The 19474-nt window shown below is 39.6% G+C and overlaps 1 protein-coding gene across 5 annotated transcripts in view; it reads left to right on the forward strand.

Annotated features, from left to right (window-relative positions):
• The window catches only part of LOC140127337 (uncharacterized), a 48829-nt gene extending 29797 nt beyond the window's left edge, over positions 1-19032 (forward strand). For 4 of the 5 annotated variants that reach the window (XM_072147910.1, XM_072147912.1, XM_072147913.1 and 1 more), the window contains 7 exons: positions 1593-1755; positions 6544-6626; positions 9578-9676; positions 10355-10462; positions 14851-14994; positions 16984-17044; positions 18127-19032. In XM_072147910.1, coding sequence (XP_072004011.1) covers positions 1593-1755; positions 6544-6626; positions 9578-9676; positions 10355-10462; positions 14851-14994; positions 16984-17044; positions 18127-18548 — 1080 coding nt within the window. In that variant the 3' untranslated portion in view covers positions 18549-19032. Of the gene's footprint in view, positions 1-1592; positions 1756-6543; positions 6627-9577; positions 9677-10354; positions 10463-11097; positions 11328-14850; positions 14995-16983; positions 17045-18126 lie in introns of those variants that run through there. The other variant, XM_072147914.1, reaches the window with a different exon arrangement.
• Positions 19033-19474: the final 442 nt, after the last annotated feature.

Genomic DNA, 19474 nt, shown 5'->3' on the forward strand with positions numbered 1-19474 from the left:
CCCGGTGCTGCCTGGGATAGGAAATAACAGCTCTTAGCTATAACAAAATAGAATGGGTTAACAAAAAAATTTTTTAGATGTATCTATCGCTCTCTCTGACTGTATCTCCCTCTTACTCTCTCTCTGTCTCTCTGTCTCTGACAGTCTCTTTCAGTGACTGTCACTAACTGTCTCTGTCTCTGACCTTCTCTCTCTTTGACCGTCTCTTAGTGACTGTCCCTGAAGTCTCTTTCACTGACTGTCCCTGAAGTCTCTTTCACTGACTGTCTCTGACAGTCTCTTTCAGTGACTGTCCCTTACCGTCTCTTTCAGTGACTGTTTCTGGCCGTCTCTTTCAGTGACTGTTTCTGAAGTGTCTGAGAGCAGAACTGCCCATGGCAACCAATCAGAGCTCAAGTTTCATTTTTGCACAGCTGTTTATAAATTTACAACTGATCTGTGATTGGTTTCCACGGGCAACTGGAACAGTTTCACCTCAGACGTTTCTGATAAATCTTCCCGGTATCCCTATCCATCTCACCTCACACATTAGCATCTTATACTCATTGCCTATAGTAACCAATCAAAACTCAGACCTCATATTAATGATCTGTAGTAGAATAGTAACCAATCACAGCTCAGCTCCTAACTGCCACAGCAGCAGCAGACAATGGATCCAGTATATGGTTGTTTAATAAGTGCATTTTGGAAAGTCTGCGGTGAAAATTATGGCTTAAAACCATGTCTATGACATTCCCTGAGTCACAGAGAGCGGCTGTGCAAAATTTGGTGATTATAAACGGGTTGGTGCAGTTTCCTTTAGAGGACATACATATATACATGTAGCTTTACACACATACACTCAGCTTTACATATTAGATTTACTGATGATATTGTGTCAGAATGGGGAGTAGCAAAGCATTGCACATATTCATGGTTCCAGTCTATATGTTGTCAAAGACTTGATTTCCTAAAATGTTTCCCACAGTTAGCCTTAAAGGAATTAAAAAAAAATAATAATAATATACCTTATATACTCGAGTATAAGCCTAGTTTTTCAGCACAAAATTTGTGCTCAAAAACCCTAACTCGGCTTATACTCGAGTCAACTAAAACATAAAGACAAAACTCACCTTTCTGACGTCACCCATAGGTCCTCTTCTGTCTGAGACAGTCTGAGACAGAAGAGGACCTATGGGGGACGTCGGAAAGATGAGTACATTGTTATTTTTTTTCCTACTACAGGGGCTGGGCAGGCTGTATGCTACAGGGGTTGGGCAGGCTGTATGCTACAGGGGCTGGCAGACTATATACTGGGAGGCTGTAACCAATGCATTTCCCACCCTCGGCTTATACTCGAGTCAATAGGTTTTCCCAGTTTTTTGTGTTGAAATTAGGGGGTCTCGGCTTATACTCAGGTCGGCTTATACTCGAGTATATACGGTATATATATATATATATATATATATATATATATATATATTTATATGACTGGGTAAGAAGGATGGGGGAGTTCTGTAAAAATAATAAATATCAGCCTGTTCAGCTGCTGTGCATTTTTTATATTGGCATATTATTATTTACAAAGTGATTTTTCCTTCTTTCATACCCAGATGGCGGCGATGCAAGACCAGAATGGAAAAGATTTTTCATTGAATATTGGTAGTGTTTCCCATAATGAACTAAACAGTCCAACAGGATGCCAAAATGATAAAAGCCTACATCAATGTTCCCGCTGTGATGTCTTCCTGCAGCAACTAGACAAAGCAATTAAAGGTGGCTTATGTGTAATGTGTTTTTTATTAAGTGTTTTTGTATGTGACATAAGTGTATTGCCTCTATGACCACCTCAGCTGTTCTCTTTCTTTCTCTCTGCCATCCACAAGATAATGGTTGTCCAAAATTAAGGATTTTCACCATTCAGCCAAATACTTTGTAATTGACCAAATTTCATCTTTATTTGGCTAAAACTATTTTTTGGCTCTTTGTGCAAGCCCCAAGGGAGTTTGAAACAGAGCAGCTTAATCTTTAAAAAAAAGTAAAACGATGGGGCAGATTTACCAATGTATCTACAACACTTTCTAGGCATACTGGGGGACATGTATCACTCCTATTGCTTCCTTTTTCTTTTTTTGTGCGACTTTTTAGGTGCACAATTGAGCAGCATACCAAAGTTAGCTGCCTCAAGGATTTAGCGCAGTGTGCATTATTTATCTTTATAGCCCAGATGTTTGTTCAACTTTGTGCAACTTTTGGGCTTGGAATTGTCCCATTCTTCCGCTTAATAAGTCCCGAAATAGAGCATGCTAGACCTAGACTTACTTTTGGTTAACTACTATTTGGGACACAAAAGTTGCAAATCACAATAAGTCTCAAAAGTGAGACTAAACAGGCAGCTCATCACATGTATCACAAAGGAAAAAAACTTAAGATTCATTGAAAAGATTAAGTACTCCAACTTCAGGAAACTTGAAAAAGTGGCAGCTAAAAAACTATGATACATGTGCCCCATTGTGTGCCAGAAAGAATGGCATATATCACATAAGACAGATACAGTATATGAAAAAGGTATGCCAAAAAAATAGTAGGTTATGACCTGCTAGACACTTTTTCAAAATGTGCAAAACAAGGTCGTGGCTTCAAAATAGTGCAGCATTAGGGCTGGTTCATGGACCAACAATTCTGGACAGGACAGCACTCTTTGGGGCAAATTTATCAAGCTTTCTGAAAGTCAGAATATTCCTAGTTGCCCATGGCAACCAATCACAGCTCCCCTTTAAAATATTCATGAGCACTGGTAAAATGAAAGCTTTTTTATCCTCAAATCAGCAAAACTGATGGTATAACTCAGTGATGGCGAACCTATGGCACTGGTGCCAGAGGCGGCACTTAGAGCCCTCTCTGTGGGCACCCAGGCCATCACCCCAGCATGAAGTTCACCAGACAGAACTCAAAGAATCTTCCTACAGAATCTTCCTACAATGACATCTTCCTTTTAACTGTGTTGGTGTCTTTAGGAGGCTGAACTGTTGAAAGTTGTCAAAGAACAAGGAGAAATGAATTTCTGCTTAAATTGCTGCCCTGGCACTTTGCAATAAATAAGTGGCTTTTGGTTGAAGTTTGGGCATTCAGGCTCTAAAAGGTTCGCCATCACTGGTATAACTGATGCAAAGTTGTTATTAGATAAAAAAGCTAAAAAAAAGGTGAAGATAAAAAAATATTTTCTGAATACAGTAGTTTATAAAGATTGGTGAATGTTGCAAAATTTAGTATACTTTCTGAATAATACATTTAGATGAAGATACTTTTAATTATTAGTTATTTGGGACCCCAATTGTCCATTTTACAAAGTGTTGCATCACTTGCAGCTGGCCACACTCCCTTTTATTAAAAACTAACTTACTAAACAGTTATGAGACAGAAAGATAAATGCTAAGGGTCAGTATCCACAACAGATTTTCTGCATGGGGCTGGTGTAGGAAAAACATCTGGACAATACAATTTAATTAATGTGGTTTTAATATGTGCAGAATTACATTTTTTGGTTGCTGATTCACACCTGATCTTTCCTCTCCCATTGGTAGAGAACCAATCCTGTAGAATCTATTCAAAAATGTACAGTAGATCTACAGACAATGCATGCAGATTCACCACATAATTCCATCTGTGGCGTAACTACCAGTTTAGCTGACATAGCATCAGCCATGGGGCCCATAGGGTCAGGGAGACACTGGCAACTTAGCAGCAGGACGTTTGTGGAAAGCAGAAGAACATCCTGACATCTAGGATCACCTGTCCAACCAGGGCCTCCTGCCAGTGGATTGCTGACTTATGTCTGAATAAGATGCAGCAGCTCCGGTCTCCAGTGGCTTCTCTGGTTCGACCTCATCTAAGGCTACATTCACACAGAAGTATGGGGGATATATATATGGCCGACGTATATACGGCCGATATACGTCCCCCATACACTTCTATGGGCTCACGGCACGGCAGGTGCGGCACCGTACTGCTCCGTAGCCCGGGAAAAGATAGGACATGTCCTATCTTTTCCCGTAGAAAGGAAAGAGAAAAAGACAGGCGCTTCCTGGTGCAGATAAAAACAACCAATATGTATTTTAAAATCCGTAAGGAGGGGTGCTCACCTTTTGGGGTTGTGCATCCGGGCACAACACCGTATAGTGCGTGTCGGGTGCTGCCAAGTCCTAACCGGCAGTGGTAGCTACCGGCGTCGAGTGATGCAAATCACCAAGACCCGATGAAGCGTCCAATAGGTTGACGCGAAACGCGTTGTCTCTTTTACTCTTTTTTGTTATGTTTTTATTGTTTTAACCTATGTTATTTGAATAAACTGGCATCAAGTATGCCTGGAACTTTTACCGGATTGCGCCATTGAAAAAGTCCATTTTTTTCCTTCACCGCCTGACGAATGAAACCTTTCTTCCGATTGGGCTGATTTGCATCTTTTCCTGTGTTATGGCACCGTGACCCATATGTTCCTATGGAGAGGGGCGGGGGTGAGCAGCACTCACCTCCTCCTCCTCTCCCCGCGCGCCTAAGTCTGCATCTGTCTCCTCCTACTTCACTTTGTCCTCCTATGCTGCAGGGGGCGGGGTCATAGTGTGGGTTCTTCCAGCAGTCCCCTCATTCTCCTTCTCTTCATGTGCAGTCGGGACAGATGTAGGAGGAGGCAGGGATACAGCAGACAATCTACAGGAGGCAGACAGAAGAAGCTATCTATAGAAAGTATGTCAAGAATGTCAATCAATGTCAATCAGCTTGCAGACCCTTAGCAACCACAGCCATCCCTTCATTTGTCATGGTTATGAGAGACGTGAATCTTCTGTATAAGAGACAGGGTCACATGTCCAGGTACCATTGCAGACAAGATCTTGATAGGGTCAGTCAGACAGGAAGGGACTTAGCAAAAACAAACTATTGCCCCTTTTAAGGGCAGTTAGGTACAGAAATTAGGTTCTGGAAATTAGGAAAAGATGAAAATTTGAAATAATTGCCCTTTTCATGGGAATCTGAAGAACTACATGTTGCTACTCACAACAATTTGTATTTCCAGCATAATGCAGCAATACTTTACATGATCAGTCTTAGTACTATTTGCATTTCCAGCATAATACAGCAATATCTTAAAGAACCAGTCTTAGCACTATTTTCATTTTCAGCATCATGCAGCAATACCTTAAAGGAGCAGTATTGGTACTATTTTAAATTCCAGCATAATACAGGAATACCTTAAAGAACAGTCTTGGTACCTTAAAGGAGCAGTGTTAGTGCTATTTGCTTCAGTGTTACCTTACAGTATCATTTATAGTACTATTCATCATATAGTGTAGTGTTACATTACTTGTCTTAGTAGTATTTGCAACAGTTTTAGTACTAGACAGAAGGCAGACAGAAGACAGATATAACCTATCTCCAGTGATCTAAGTGATTTATTTATTTATCTATCTCATATATTTCAATTATCTATCTATCTCCTATGTCAGTGGTGGCAAACCTGAGCCCTCTCTGTAGGCACCCAGGCCATCGCCCCAGGACACAGTTCACAAGACATGACTCAAGGTCTCCTCCTGCAGTGTCTGGCCACATTGGAGGTGCCAAGATCAGTGCTATTTTAAAATGACTCATCCTACCTGGTAATATGGAGGAATGAGAAGAGTGGACAGAGGATTATCATTGGTGCTAATGTGCCAGGTCCTGCAATTCTTTCTGTTCAGGGAACTCTGGAGTGAAGCTACAATGATCATCTAAATTTCTCATCCTTCTTTTTACTGTATTGGTATCTTCAGGATGCCAATAGGATTGAAATCTGTGACAAAACAGGGAGCATTTACTGCTTAAATGGCAATGCTGGCACTTTGCAATACAGGGATCTATCTATCTATCTATCTCATGTATATATACATACTATCTATCTAGAATCTATCTATAATCTCCTATATACTGTATATACGTACTATCTAGAATCTATCTACAGAAATGAAGTTTTGATCTATCTATCAATATCATATCTATCTAATATCTATGTACTCACCTATTTACAGCAAACCCTATGACTGGTGGGTGCTAAGGCTGGGTTCACATGGCTTTTTTGTCATATGTTGTCAGGGTACTTTGCAAATATTCCCAAAGTATCTTTACAGTTAAAAAAATAAATTAGATATATATGGGGAATTTATCAATGCTTCTACGCCAGTTTTCTGGCATGTGGGCGTGGAGGGGGCGTAGCTGGGCACAGCTGCTCCTGGAAGGGGCGGGTACGGGGCGCTCATGGGAGAAGGGCCCAGCCTTTTGTAGTCACGTGTCTGCCGATACTACATCATGCATGTCAACATCCATATAATATAAGCATGTAGAGCCTAAATTATAAAGGAAAAGTCTCATTGCAAACCTCTTGGAAAGCAATTTCTGCTTGTTAGATTAAAGTCATATTAAAGGCATATTAACAAAATTTGCTCTGAAGGGACAATACCTTTAGTTCAAATTGAAATGATTTATATTGTTATTATATTTATATAATATTACCCATATTGTCTGTATTTTAACCAGGTTGTCAGGAACGTAATGTGGAATTACAGGAGCAGAAGAATCAAGCTTTATCTTCTCTTTACCAGCTGCAAGATATTCTAAAGGTAAGTCAGTGAGTCAGCTACTATGTCAGTGAGCACAAAAAAGGTGGCTCCTGCCATGCAGTGGTGAGCTAGATAAACAGAAATCATTATCCTCCAAGCAAAAGAATTACCTCTGTAAAGTATGTATTTTTCAGATGCTAATGATAAAAAATAGTATAGAATGAGTCTCCACCTCTATGTGGAACTTTAAATACTAAAGAAGGAGTTTCAAGCTTGAGTAGCTGTCCTTCAAGCATTGTGCAGTTAGACGTATAGGGGAGTATTTATCAAGGCCTACTCTCCGGTGCCTGCACGCCTGCTGCTGCCGGCGATTTTTCACATGTGATAAGTCTCCAGCTGCGTTTATTTCTACAAATTGCCCCTATTGCCCCTTTCAGGGCAGTTAGGTACAGAAATGAGGTTCTGGAAATTAGGGTCAGATGACAATCTGAAATAATTGCCCTTTTCAGGGCACTCTGAAGAACTGTATGTTGCTACTCACTATAATTTGCATTTCAGCATCATGCAGTAATACCTTAATTGAGCAGTCTTAGTACTATTTGCATTTCCAGCATAATGTAGCAATACCTTAAAGAACCATTCTTAATACTATTTGCATTTCCAGGATCATAAATCAATACCTTAAAGAACAAGTCTTATTACTATTTGCATTTCCAACACCATGCAGCAATACTTCAAAAGACCAGCATTAGTACAATTTGCATCAGTGTTACCTTACAGTACCATTTATAGTACGATTTGCATTTACAGCATCATACAGTGTAGTGTTACACTACTTGTCTTAGTAGTATTTGCATCAGTTTTATCTTACAGTACCAGTCTAAGCACTATTTGTCATCAGTGTTACCTTACAGTACTAGTATTTGTACTATTTGTATCAGTGTTACCTTGCAGTAATATCATTAGCATTTACAAAATCATACATTGTTCTGTTACACTACCAGTCTTAGTAGAAGTTGCAATAGTTGAGGCATTGGTCAATTACATGGGAGACAGTGCTTCAACTTCCATTTGATTATCTTTGCTATGTTCAACCTCTTTTAAAGTGCAGAGCCCTGTACCATGGTTCAGGCACTGCACTGCTTTTCCGGGCTTTAAACATCTTATGAAAGCTGTCCCACAGTATTGCATTCTCAACCACCATTACCCATCCTGCACCAGGTTGTGGATAAAATAATGTGCACCTTACAACTGGAATCATTTCCAGGGACATTACATCTCCTTAAAGGGAACCTGTCACCAGGGACCTCATTTTCACTAAAGACAGGTTGCAGAAGCCAATGACACCTACAGTGCAAATCTGCCTTTCTACCGTTTATAAGCATTTGCATTACAATATAATTGTGTGTTATAACTTACCTTGCATCCTGACAAAATCCTGGGGTAGACACAGGGGCTGGACATTGGTTTGGATGCATTTCAAAAAACAACATTTGCCTTGTCTGTGTTACTCACTCCTCAGAGCTTGGCCCCCACCTTTGTGCTCCTGTACAGCTCCACCTCCTGCTCCTTCTCAGAGGTCACAGCCTGGTCAGCCTGACATCAGTGGGGGAGGGACAAAGATGGAGGCAGCCTGCAGCTCAGACAAGTCACATGCTGTTTTTTGAAATGCATCCAAACCAAAATCCAGCCCCTGTGACTACCCCAGGATTTTGTCAGGATGCAAGAGTAAGTTATAACACACAACCATATTGTAATGCAAATGCTTAGAAAAGGGAGATAGACATATTTGCAGGTCTCATGGGCTTTTACAATCTGTCTTTAGTTAAAATGAGGTCCCTGGTGACAGGTTCCCTTTAACGGTCCACTGGGTTAATGTAGTGGTTCCTGGGCCCGAGGCAGAAAGTGCTTTTACTAACATTCCTTCACCACCCAGGATTGCCGGCCAGCACTCCTTGCCTCCAGTTGCTTCCTTCTCTCCTGCTTCCTCATCCATTCAGCACACCGCCTGGCCACCTTTTTTTGCACAGCCATGGGGAAACTGCAGCAAACCATGTTGAAACTCTGTCAGGGCAAGCGACTACACACTGCCCGGGAAGGGGGTGTACAACAATGGCCAGAACCTTGTAGTATTTTTGTGCCTAGACAGGTTGATTCCTTGCCTTGCACATGTTCTCATGGTGGTGCAAAGGTTCTTGACCAATTTCACAGACATCTCTGAGTTGCTGCAGAATGTGCTTGTCTTGTGTCATCCCTATCTTCTGCCTTCTCGAAAAAGCTCTTCGGGTTATGACGGTAAATGAAATTGTGGCACAGGAGGAAGAAGAGGAGGAACACGTGTCAAGCCAGTCCAAACATGGCTTGCAGGGTGGGTAGCTGGACCAGTGGTCAGTTACTGCATTGTGCAGCCAGGGGACATTTTGGAAGAGGAGTTTTGAGAAGGAAGGGTTTGGGGTTTTCCCATTGCTCCTTTAATCCGATATGAGAATAATTGGGTCTGAACACCCAGTTGAGATTAAACTCAATGACAGCAACAGCATTTTATAATTTTTTAAAAATCATTTGTGTTTTTTCAATGTTATTATTTGAAGTACTTTTCCTAGCACATTTTTGTCAGGACAACTGCCTTGTTATGTACCATTATTTTCCAGCCCTCTATCTTGACGAACCCAAATTTCAACCAACCCACTCATCACTAATCATCATGCTTTTCTCATCACAGATAACCCATTTGAACTACAAATGTAGCTTCAGAGATACAGCCAGCTAGACATTTTACCCAGAAACATTTTATTAATTGGCAGATATTCAGATGAAAACTTCTCCATGTAAATTACCTTTTAAACAGGCAGATGAGCTGCACACAACCACAGCTTGAAGCATTGTTAATATGTCTGGCCATCCATACGACTGTTCCCCAATTCAGTTTTATGATTGTTTCTCAACATTTCTAAATGCTGATTGTTATAAATGTATTTATTCCATTTTATTTTTATTAAATGTGCTCACAGGATCTTACAAAGCAGACTAAAGTAAATGAACAGGTGGCACAAGCTCTGCAGACGGACAATGAGACCCTTAAAAACCAACACAGACTTGTAACAGAACAAGTAAGATTTTTATGAACTTTTTACCCCTACTTTTGTAGAATAAAATTGCTAACTATTGACTACAACCTTCTGATTACTTTTTGGCGATGTGTATTTGTTATGCGACAATACAATTTTGACTGGCTCATATGTACACAGGGCATGTGATGCTAGCAAAGTGTATGATGACTATTAGTCTTATTTAAAAACCATCAGCACTAAACACCTTCCAGGATACTATGGAAAAATAATTTTTAGCATACCCTCTTTTATGTCAAAAAACCCAATTACCTACAAAATACTACACTGCAGACAACTCTGATCCTGGTGCATTCTAAAGCTAAGATTCAAAGCTTTAAAATTACACTAATTTACAATGGTTCTTTGGAGCCCAAGAAAAAAAAAAGTAAAGAAAGAAAACTGCTTCAGAAATATGAAGCATAATGTTCATTTTAGATATTTTTAGTGTGACACCAGACGGCAGTTGTTCACCGTTTTCTTCCAAGTTGCGTTGACAGCTTCTCCAGTACAGATGGCTCTGTTGAATAAACAGTTTAATGTTCCTGAGTTCCATGTTGTCATAAAGATTTCATTCTGTTTATTTCTTTTATGATTTGTTAGGATGGCCGGTAATAGAAACGTTGCAATTAGAAAAAAACATTACCTTTCTGTCTGACTATACAATGTCTTCTTGTGCAGCTCAAGGGCTTGTTTAAAGAGAAACAAAATTTGACCAATGCCTACAAGAAAATCCCGCAGGAGGAAAAGCCAGCAGATGACTGGGCAGAGAAATCTAGATTAGTTAAGGTAATGTATACACACACTCATGTTCACCTCATTTAACCTACAATAGCAGAAGAGGCCTATTGTGTGTGCGTTTTTTGTTTAGCACTATAAGTTCATTTTTACTTAAGCCAAGTATTAATATTTATTTTAATGGAGAATTGAATGGAGAATGGAATTAAAGAGGTTGTCTGAGACTATCACTCCCGGGCCTCTGGTTATAGAGGCTTGCAATGTCGTCCAAACCCCTGCCAGGTGTCTGTTTATTTTTAAATCTTGGTCCACCCTTTTAAGCTCCTGCCAGTCCACATTATCAGTGGTTTATCATGGTGATATGAAGCAAGCGAGTGAGAATGCAGAAATCCTTATTTGCCTCATTATATGCTCATAGCTCCCAACCGTCCCGCATTCGGTAGGACAGTCCTGGTTTTTGCCCTCTGTACTCCTGTCCCGGCTGGTTGGGAGAATGTCCCGAACTACCCCTCACTGCCGGCGTTGCCCATCCTCCTGGTCCCTGCCTCAACACACAAGAGTGCAGAGCCAAGACCAGGAGGTGAGATATGCTTCTGCTGCCTTCACTTCACACATCTCACTCTGGTCTACCGCAGAGATGTGTAGAGGTAGCTCCTCCTATGCCTCACTGTGTTCCCTCCCATCAGGTCATCTCAGATCCAAGGAGAAGATGAAGCAGAACTGCTGAAGAACGAGGAAAGGAAGTGACACAATATTTTTTTGTTTGTTTTTTATCACCCACGAAGAGGGGAGCCACAATATGTGAGGGTATAGGGGAGCCACAATATGTGAGGATATAGGGGAGCCACAATATGTGAGGGTATAGGGGAGCCACAATATGTGAGGATATAGAGGAGCCACAATATGTGAGGGTATAGGGGAGCCACAATATGTGAGGGGACGAGGGTGTCACAATATGTGAGGGGACGGGGTTTTCACAATATGTGAGGGGACAGGGGTTAGAGGATAGGTCACAATATAAGAAAAATGGGGAAGCCAAAATATGAGGAAGGATGGAGGGCAGGGGGCCAGAGGGGAGGGGAATAGGAGTACAGAAAGTTTGGGGAGATAAATAAAAGTGGGGAAAAAGTAAATGGAGGATAAAATTAAAGAGGGGGTCCTATGTTGCTGAGTGGCATTAGGGGGTATTATATCGGTCTTTCGGGCAGTTGGCCACAGCAAGTGAGCATTATACTATGTGTGGGCCATTAAGGTTGGTATTATATTTTGTTTGGGGGCGGTGCAAGGGGCGGTGAAATGGGCTTAGGAAGATGGAACTTTTTGCCCTCTAGCCTAAAAGTTGGGAGGTATGTATGCTGTTGGGAGGAGTTACACATTGGCCCACATTTATCAAAACTAGTGCACATCTTCATTAATCTGTCGCCCCCTGCACTGCTCTGGAAGTGAGCACCATTTTTTCTTCTGTACACTTTGTTCTTGCTGCAGAATTGTGGCGCACGTAACAAGAAATACAGGCAGTCCCCTACTTAAGAACACCTGACTTACATACGACCCCTAGTTACAAACGGACCTCTGGATGTTGGCAATTTACTATACTTTAGCCTTAGGCTACAATAAACAGCTATAACAGTTATCACAGGTGTCTGTAATGAAGCTTTATTGTTAATCCTGGTTCTTATGATAATCCAACACTTTTAAAATCCAATTGTCGCAGAGACCAAAAAAAATTTGGCTGTGGTTACAATGATAAAGTATACAGTTTCGACTTACATACAAATTCAACTTAAGAACAAACCTACAGACCCTATCTTGTATGTAACCCGGGGACTGCCTGTAACAGGCCCCTTTAGGTACACATTATTTCTATCTTGTCAGACACAGTGCAGCCGCGACACAAAACTGGTAAAGAGACTTTATAAATGCATGTGCTAGCAGTGCAAAGACAAACAAAAAAACTGGCGCAAACACTTGAATAAATGTGGCTAATTCAGTGGAGCTACTCCATACACATTGCGTTGTCACATTTGCCAACTTCCATCTAACGTGCTGAAGTAGCTGAGGCAAAAATGCTAAAAAATACACATTTACTATGACAGAGTATCATAAGTTTCTTCATCTGCTACTTTACAGCCTTCAGAAGTCTGAAGAACAAGCTTAGGCTAAAATGCTTGGATGGGGACCTGTCCTCTCTCCTGTCATAAATATTTTTTGGTTAAATTAAGTACTTGTATATTTATAGAACAACTCTTCTTACAACTCTGTGATGTGCCATTCCTCTGCTACTCATTTTGAATATTTATGAATAAATTAAAAAATGGAAGCTACCATGCCCCTTGTCAAGGTTCCTACAGTTATCTACAAAATGTGACACACTTCTGCTGAAAATTGTTATTTAATTAAGAATACAAGTATTTATAAAAATAGGTATGTTAAGCTTAAGTAACGTTGCCAGATCCCATAAATACAGTATAATTACACTAACTTTATATTATATTTATTTAATAATCATGTTTCTTTGTCTTGCATTCTTTACTCCTTTCTTTCTGCTTTCAGCAGTTTCTGTAAAACAGCTTTCCACCCCTACTCACACTGACAGCTGATAGATTAGAAGATGATAAAGTTTCTAGTGACTTAACTCTTTACAAGCAGTCACTGGAGATTCACTCTGTACGCAGCTAATAAGGCTTTTAGAAACACTGTTCACTACTGGAGAAGAAAGGAGAAAAATATTGAGCAGAGAACCTTTTATGTGTAATAAAATATATTGCAAAGTTTAATATTGTTTTCCCAACATAAAATATGGGCAAAATATCAAAGAAATTAGTTTTACACATTATCATCAATTCCTAATGTAGTGAGTGAAAGCAAACAGGTTTTCCAAATAGGCAACTGATTTCTGGGGATAATAGTAACACATTAAAACACAATCAAATTAGCACCTCATGTGCACCTTAATTAAGCTGTCAAATAAGTCAATATAAAAAATCTGAAATGCAAAAGACATCAAAAGAGCTCATAGGTAAGATCTTGCCTAATGATAAATTGGTCACAATGGGGGTCACCTACTAAGGGCCCAATTCGAGATTTTGCGACGGGTTAACCGAATATTTCTGTTTTGCGCAGATTTTCCCTGTATTGCCCCGGCATCGGCATCGGCATGCACGCAACGGAAATCGGGGGGGGGGGGGGGGGGTGGCCGTACGAAAACCCGACGGATTCAGAAAAAACTGCCGCTTATAAAAAAAAAAGTGTCGCTGGACTCGCGCTTACCTGCACTCGGCCCGGCTTGGTGAAAATCAGTGCATTCCGATGAACTTCAGCGCAGCAGTGACAGCTGGTGGACGTCAGAGGAACTACCTTAGTGAATCACCGGAAGACCCAAATCCACCGCAGAGAACGCGCCGCTGGATCACGAATGGACCGGGTAAGTAAATCTGCCCCAACTTATAATAATAATAATAATCTTTAATTTTATAGCACCATCACTACATTCCTGTAGTGAAAAATAATTTTACACAATTACTATTAAGTAACATCTTCATACTATTACTGTTCAGAAAATAAGAAAATTCACATCCATGAATTAACACATAAAATTCAAGAAACACAAGGTAAAACACACCTACGGGTCTCTACGTGTAGAGAAGAGAGAAATCATAAAGTTTGCAATGTTAGGATAGGTCATCTCCAATGGCATCCCAGAGGGACCAGACTGTAGAGAACTAGTCTGTTTTTTCATGCAGAGAGGCAGTCATACACTCCAGTGCTCTGATGTGACATATGCGAGAACATAGATCTAAAATCGAATGGGGGCTATACGCCTCCAAAATAACAATATCAGAGTTTTTGCAGCTCTTAAAATATGGAGAAACAGTTTAGATTGAGATCTCTCTCACCCCACTGGCGGGAGACCTAAGAGATATGCAACTGTGTCCTTTTCTATATCTACACCCAATATTCTTACTAGCACATCTTGGATAGTATACTAAAAAGGCTGTATAATTGCACAGTCCTAAAATACGCGCAACACCAAGGCCCCTGTATCACTGCATCTCCAGCAGGCATTGGGAATAAGCGGATTTAGTTTATGTAGCAAAGATCTGTAAATTTCTTGTACTGATTTTCTTTATGACATGGGGACTTAACTGGTAGGTTGATGAGATTGTGAGCCGCATTGAGGACAGGGACTGATTTGGTAAGTTCTGTGCAGCACTACGGAATCTGTGTGCGCTATATAAATAATTATTATTATTGAATCATATCTGGATAAGTGTCCACAAGCATGGGGAGAAAGGGCCAGTGCCTTATAGTAGCCCCCCTTCTCAGTATATGATTTCTAACAGACATAATTTAACTATTTAGAATCCGGACACCCCTAGTGGCTAAAAAAGTCATTGAACTTGTACTGTTCAATTTATTGGTTTGTACTTTATTTATAGAATTTGTTGAGATCTGTCAAGGCCAACAAGGAGCAGTCAAAGGACAAAGAAGACATTCAGGAAGATTTCCCAGTCCCATCAACAGAAGTGACAGAAAAAGACATCAACAAGCTGCAGAGGCTACTTGAGGAAAAATCAGAAAAGGTAGAATACCCATAGTTCTTATTGCTTCAATTAATTGTTCCAATTAGTCAACACACACATGTGATGCTGAAGCCAACTGCAGTAAAATGTACTAGTACATATTATAGAGAGAACCATTCATCAGAATTTATGTGCGGAAAAAACCCCACTCAGCTTGTATTCGTATAATTTAAAAAAAAAATTGTACTCACCTGAGTCCTCTTCTCTCCCGGCTCGGCTTCTCCCTGCATCTTCCGACTTCCATGCAGTGCTAGCAGAAGCACATCTATGCTTTGTGCCCGCATACACACATGGAGTGATGTCATCAGGTGGCGACACACCGTGTCATAGTGTGTGCGTGCGGGCAGAGAGCATAGAAGTGCCTCTGCCCGCACTGCTGGGAAGCTGGAGCTGAGCAGAGAAGACGAGTCAGGGAAGAAGTGGGCGCCAGGGGTGAGCACCGGAGGTGAGTACTAAGTTTATTATTTTATAATGAAAAGGACAGTGCTGGACATTGTATTTAAAGGGGATACCGGTGGGCAATTTTTTAAAGGGGCACTGCTTAACATTTTGTAAAGGGGGTCTCTGCTGGAAATTCTTTTTTCAATGGGGGCACTGCTTGACATTCTTTTAAAGGGGCAATACTGGACAAAATTTTTTGTAAAGGGATGTCAGCTGGACGTTTCCTTAAATAAGCAAGTATATACAGTATTTTCCAATCTGTTTTTATAACAAACATTGGTGGTTCCACTCTGAAAAGAGTTGAAACACTCAAGTTGAAAAGAGTGTTTGCTGGCTCCCTGCCTGCAAACTGCATTGAGTCACGCAGTCAGCATCATTATCTGCTCAAATAATCAAACTTCATCCTCCCCCTACCGACTGCGGCACCAACAGTTCTGCTCATGGGCCCTGTTAAGGGCCCCTGTAGCTGTCATTAGGCATTCTCTATTACAGTCTGCTCTAAAGAGACTGTAATATAGAAGCAATATATTTACAATATACTGTTGTACAATTGTGTGTATCAGTTGAGGGATCAGACAATGTTGGGTTAAAGTACCCTGGGATGCCTGAAATAATAGTAAAAAAAAGTTAAAAAAGTAAAAAATATGAAAATTCTAATTACCCCCCTTTTAAACAAATACAAAAATGCATATATAAAACACATATAAAAAATAAAAAAAAAAGTTAAATCATAAATATGTTATGTATTCCTGTGTCACACAATGTACAATCTCTCAAAATATAAAAATAATGATTCCTGGCAGTGAAGCTCATAACGGAAAATAGTGCCAAAATGCCCGAATTGACACTTTTTTTTTCCATTTTGCAACACAAAAATGTAAATAAAAGTGATTTTTTTAGTATTAAAACAAGACAAACCTATAGAAATTTGATGTCTCCATGATTGTACGACCCTATGAATAGAGGATGTGTCATTTGGGAAGAAGAAATGTAAAAAAAAAAAACAAACCCTCAAACCCTGTAACTCAGTTTTTTTGCAACATTTGAACTTTAAAAGTACCGGTATACATAATATACAATATATTAATGTACAATGATACCACACTAGAAAGCACAATTTGTCCTGCGCAGATAAAAAGCCCTCATATGTCTCTGCAAATTGAAAAACAAAAATGATATAGCATGTGGAAAGAGGTGAATAAAAAATGGAAACACAAAAATGGCAAGGGCCTGGTAAGGAACGTTTTAATTATAAAAGCAGATTGGGAATTAGTATTAAAAAGGTTATGGGAACCTGTCATTAGGTGAAGATTTGAAATACTGATGACAAGCTAAGGCTTGTCTAGTTCGAAATTATTCTTCCCACAAATCTTTAGATAACGCTTTTATTATAACAGTATTATGTATAATTTGTTATCCCATTCTTAGTTCTACATAAATATAATACATTTAAAAAATAAACTTCAGAATGTGACCCAGGCCTGAATATTTTAGGGCATGCAAGTAAGCATTGCAATAGTGTATATTTTATTTCTTTATTCTGTTCAGATATCCACAATGGCTTCTGAAATCAAAATGTTGAAAGAAAAAAATGAATCTCTAATGAAAGGTTGGTACCAGTAATATGTTCATTGAATAAAAGTTTTACTGTGGCACGTATAGTGTAAGTCCAGCACAGTTTTTTAGGATATGTTTCACATGCAGCAGAAACAATGCAGTAGGTGTACAATTCGGCATCAGTCCTACATAAGCTTATTGGACATCCTATTACAAAATATGTTTGTTATTAATTATTGTGGCTACGACAACCCCCATCTGTTAAAGGAAATCTACCATCAAAATCAAGCATGATAAATCAGGGACGCTTACTCATAGTGACACTACAAACAAAGTGACTGTGGTAATCTTCTTGTATTTGTTATCTATGACCTCCTTCCTTCTAAAATCAACATCTAATAAGCCTGAAGAGTTCTTGGGGGCATTACCATGCTGTAACTTAACAGGCTGTCTCAACCGTCTCTATGCTCTATTTGCACTTCTCCCCTCTCTCCGCCTCCTGCTTCTTGCACAGTGTAACATCCTGTGAAGCTACAGTACAGAGGGGTTCTGTTAAGATCCCCCAGTGCCCTTCTAACTCATTAGCATAATTTTAAACGTAGATTTTAGATGGAAGGAAACCATGGATAACAATTATAACAATAATTCCACAGTCACGGTGCCTGGATCTATAAGTAAATGCCCCTTGCTTATCATATTGGATTTTGATAGTAGATTTCCTTTAAAGCCCACCACAAAAATGTGTGTCCATTTTGACAAAAAAGAATAAAAAGACACCCTTCACTAGGAATGGGACCAAGTCATGAAAAATGTCCTCTTAACTTTATCACATGATGCATCACACATTATAGAAACCCATTATATGAATTGTTTTATGACCCCACTCAATCTTTAAGTTTGTCCCATCACATAGACATGTAGAATGTTGTTTCTGTTTGGCACTCCACTTTTACAATAATAGCACCAATAATACAAGTAGATCAGAAAATTGTGTGTATAGTACAGTAAGTAATGTAAATCTCTTACTCCAAAAAGACTAATTCATTTGGGTGGTTCGATTTTTTTGCAATCGATTTTGTACTCTCATTTCAATATAATTCAATATAAAAGTGTTATATTTCTCCCTGCGAGTAGCTAAGCTACGTTTCCAGCAGCAGGTCCAACAGATAAGAAGCATCTCCCAACCTGGTCGCGAAAAAGAACCAACAGACCCTGTTGTACCCAGTTTATCTGGGAAATCCAGAAATCTTCATGAGGCTGAGTCAAGCAGCCAAGGATCATTGACTGGAACCCGTAGCCCAGAAGGATCCTGGACAGACTCCGCTCAAAGCTCCAGATCTCCAACACCTATAAATACAAGTGCAATACATTCTCCCCTAAGACTTAATATTCCTGGAGCATTAAGCAAGAACTGGAGGGGTCAAACAGAGGGATCGCCACTAAGTCCAAGAAGCCATGGTGAGATTGAGGGATCAGGTGAGGGGCAGGGCCCCTTCACACCTAGGGCCTCGGCACTTCTTTCCCCGAGACCCTATCAGCCGCGAAAAACAATGTAGTTCGATAACTGTGGATGGAGGTGATATGACATACATTATTTTCATATGCAAACATGTACAGAATTGCTGCTAACTCAAGTGCCACCTTTACAAAATACTCTTCATATATAATTATTTATAAATAATACATTACATGAGTGCAAATGCATACAAAGACAGGCTTGAAAAATGAAGGATTGTATTAAATAAATTGGATATTATTTAAAGGGGCAACCACTTTACATTGTGTTGCAAACATTTCTAATTTTATACATTTTTTATTTTATTACACAATGTCTTTACTGGGGTTTGAAATTACAGGTTTTGGTTATGCAATGTAGTTATTTTTCTAGTTTTGTGATAATGTTCTATTAACGGACTCATGGGATTCTAAAACAATATCTAAATATTATTTTTTATGAAAAGTGTTTTCTTTTTCAACTGAATTATAGAATATGCAAATGTTTTAATGGATCGGCCTTTACTATTTGATAATTTATATATATTAAACATTTGATTTACTCACTTTTCTTAATTTGTATTTGTTGTTACCTTCGTGTGACTACACAACACTAAAAGTCATATCTATTACACCGTAAGCTTCATGCACACAAATATTTACAGTTTGTCAGCGTCACACCGCTGATGACATAGTAATTGACTACTTGGTAAGTCGGATTGCTCGTGGCTCGGGGCATACAATAGAAAAACTCAGGGACATTTAAAAAAAGGCAGTAATATTGGCCTGGCATCAGCTGAACAGGCTGATAGGAAGAAGGTGAGCAGAAACATTGTAGGCCACAAAGCCATATATTTGCTTTTTACAGTAAAAGAGAATATACCACTGTGAACAGAAAAATACTCACTTGGAACCACTTTTATCCACTTTAATTTCCAACTATGGGAATCATAACTAAATACTTCATTAAAAACTATGATTCAAAAGC

This window comes from Engystomops pustulosus, chromosome 4 (assembly GCF_040894005.1).
Source record: "Engystomops pustulosus chromosome 4, aEngPut4.maternal, whole genome shotgun sequence".
NCBI classification, from domain to species: domain Eukaryota; kingdom Metazoa; phylum Chordata; class Amphibia; order Anura; family Leptodactylidae; genus Engystomops; species Engystomops pustulosus.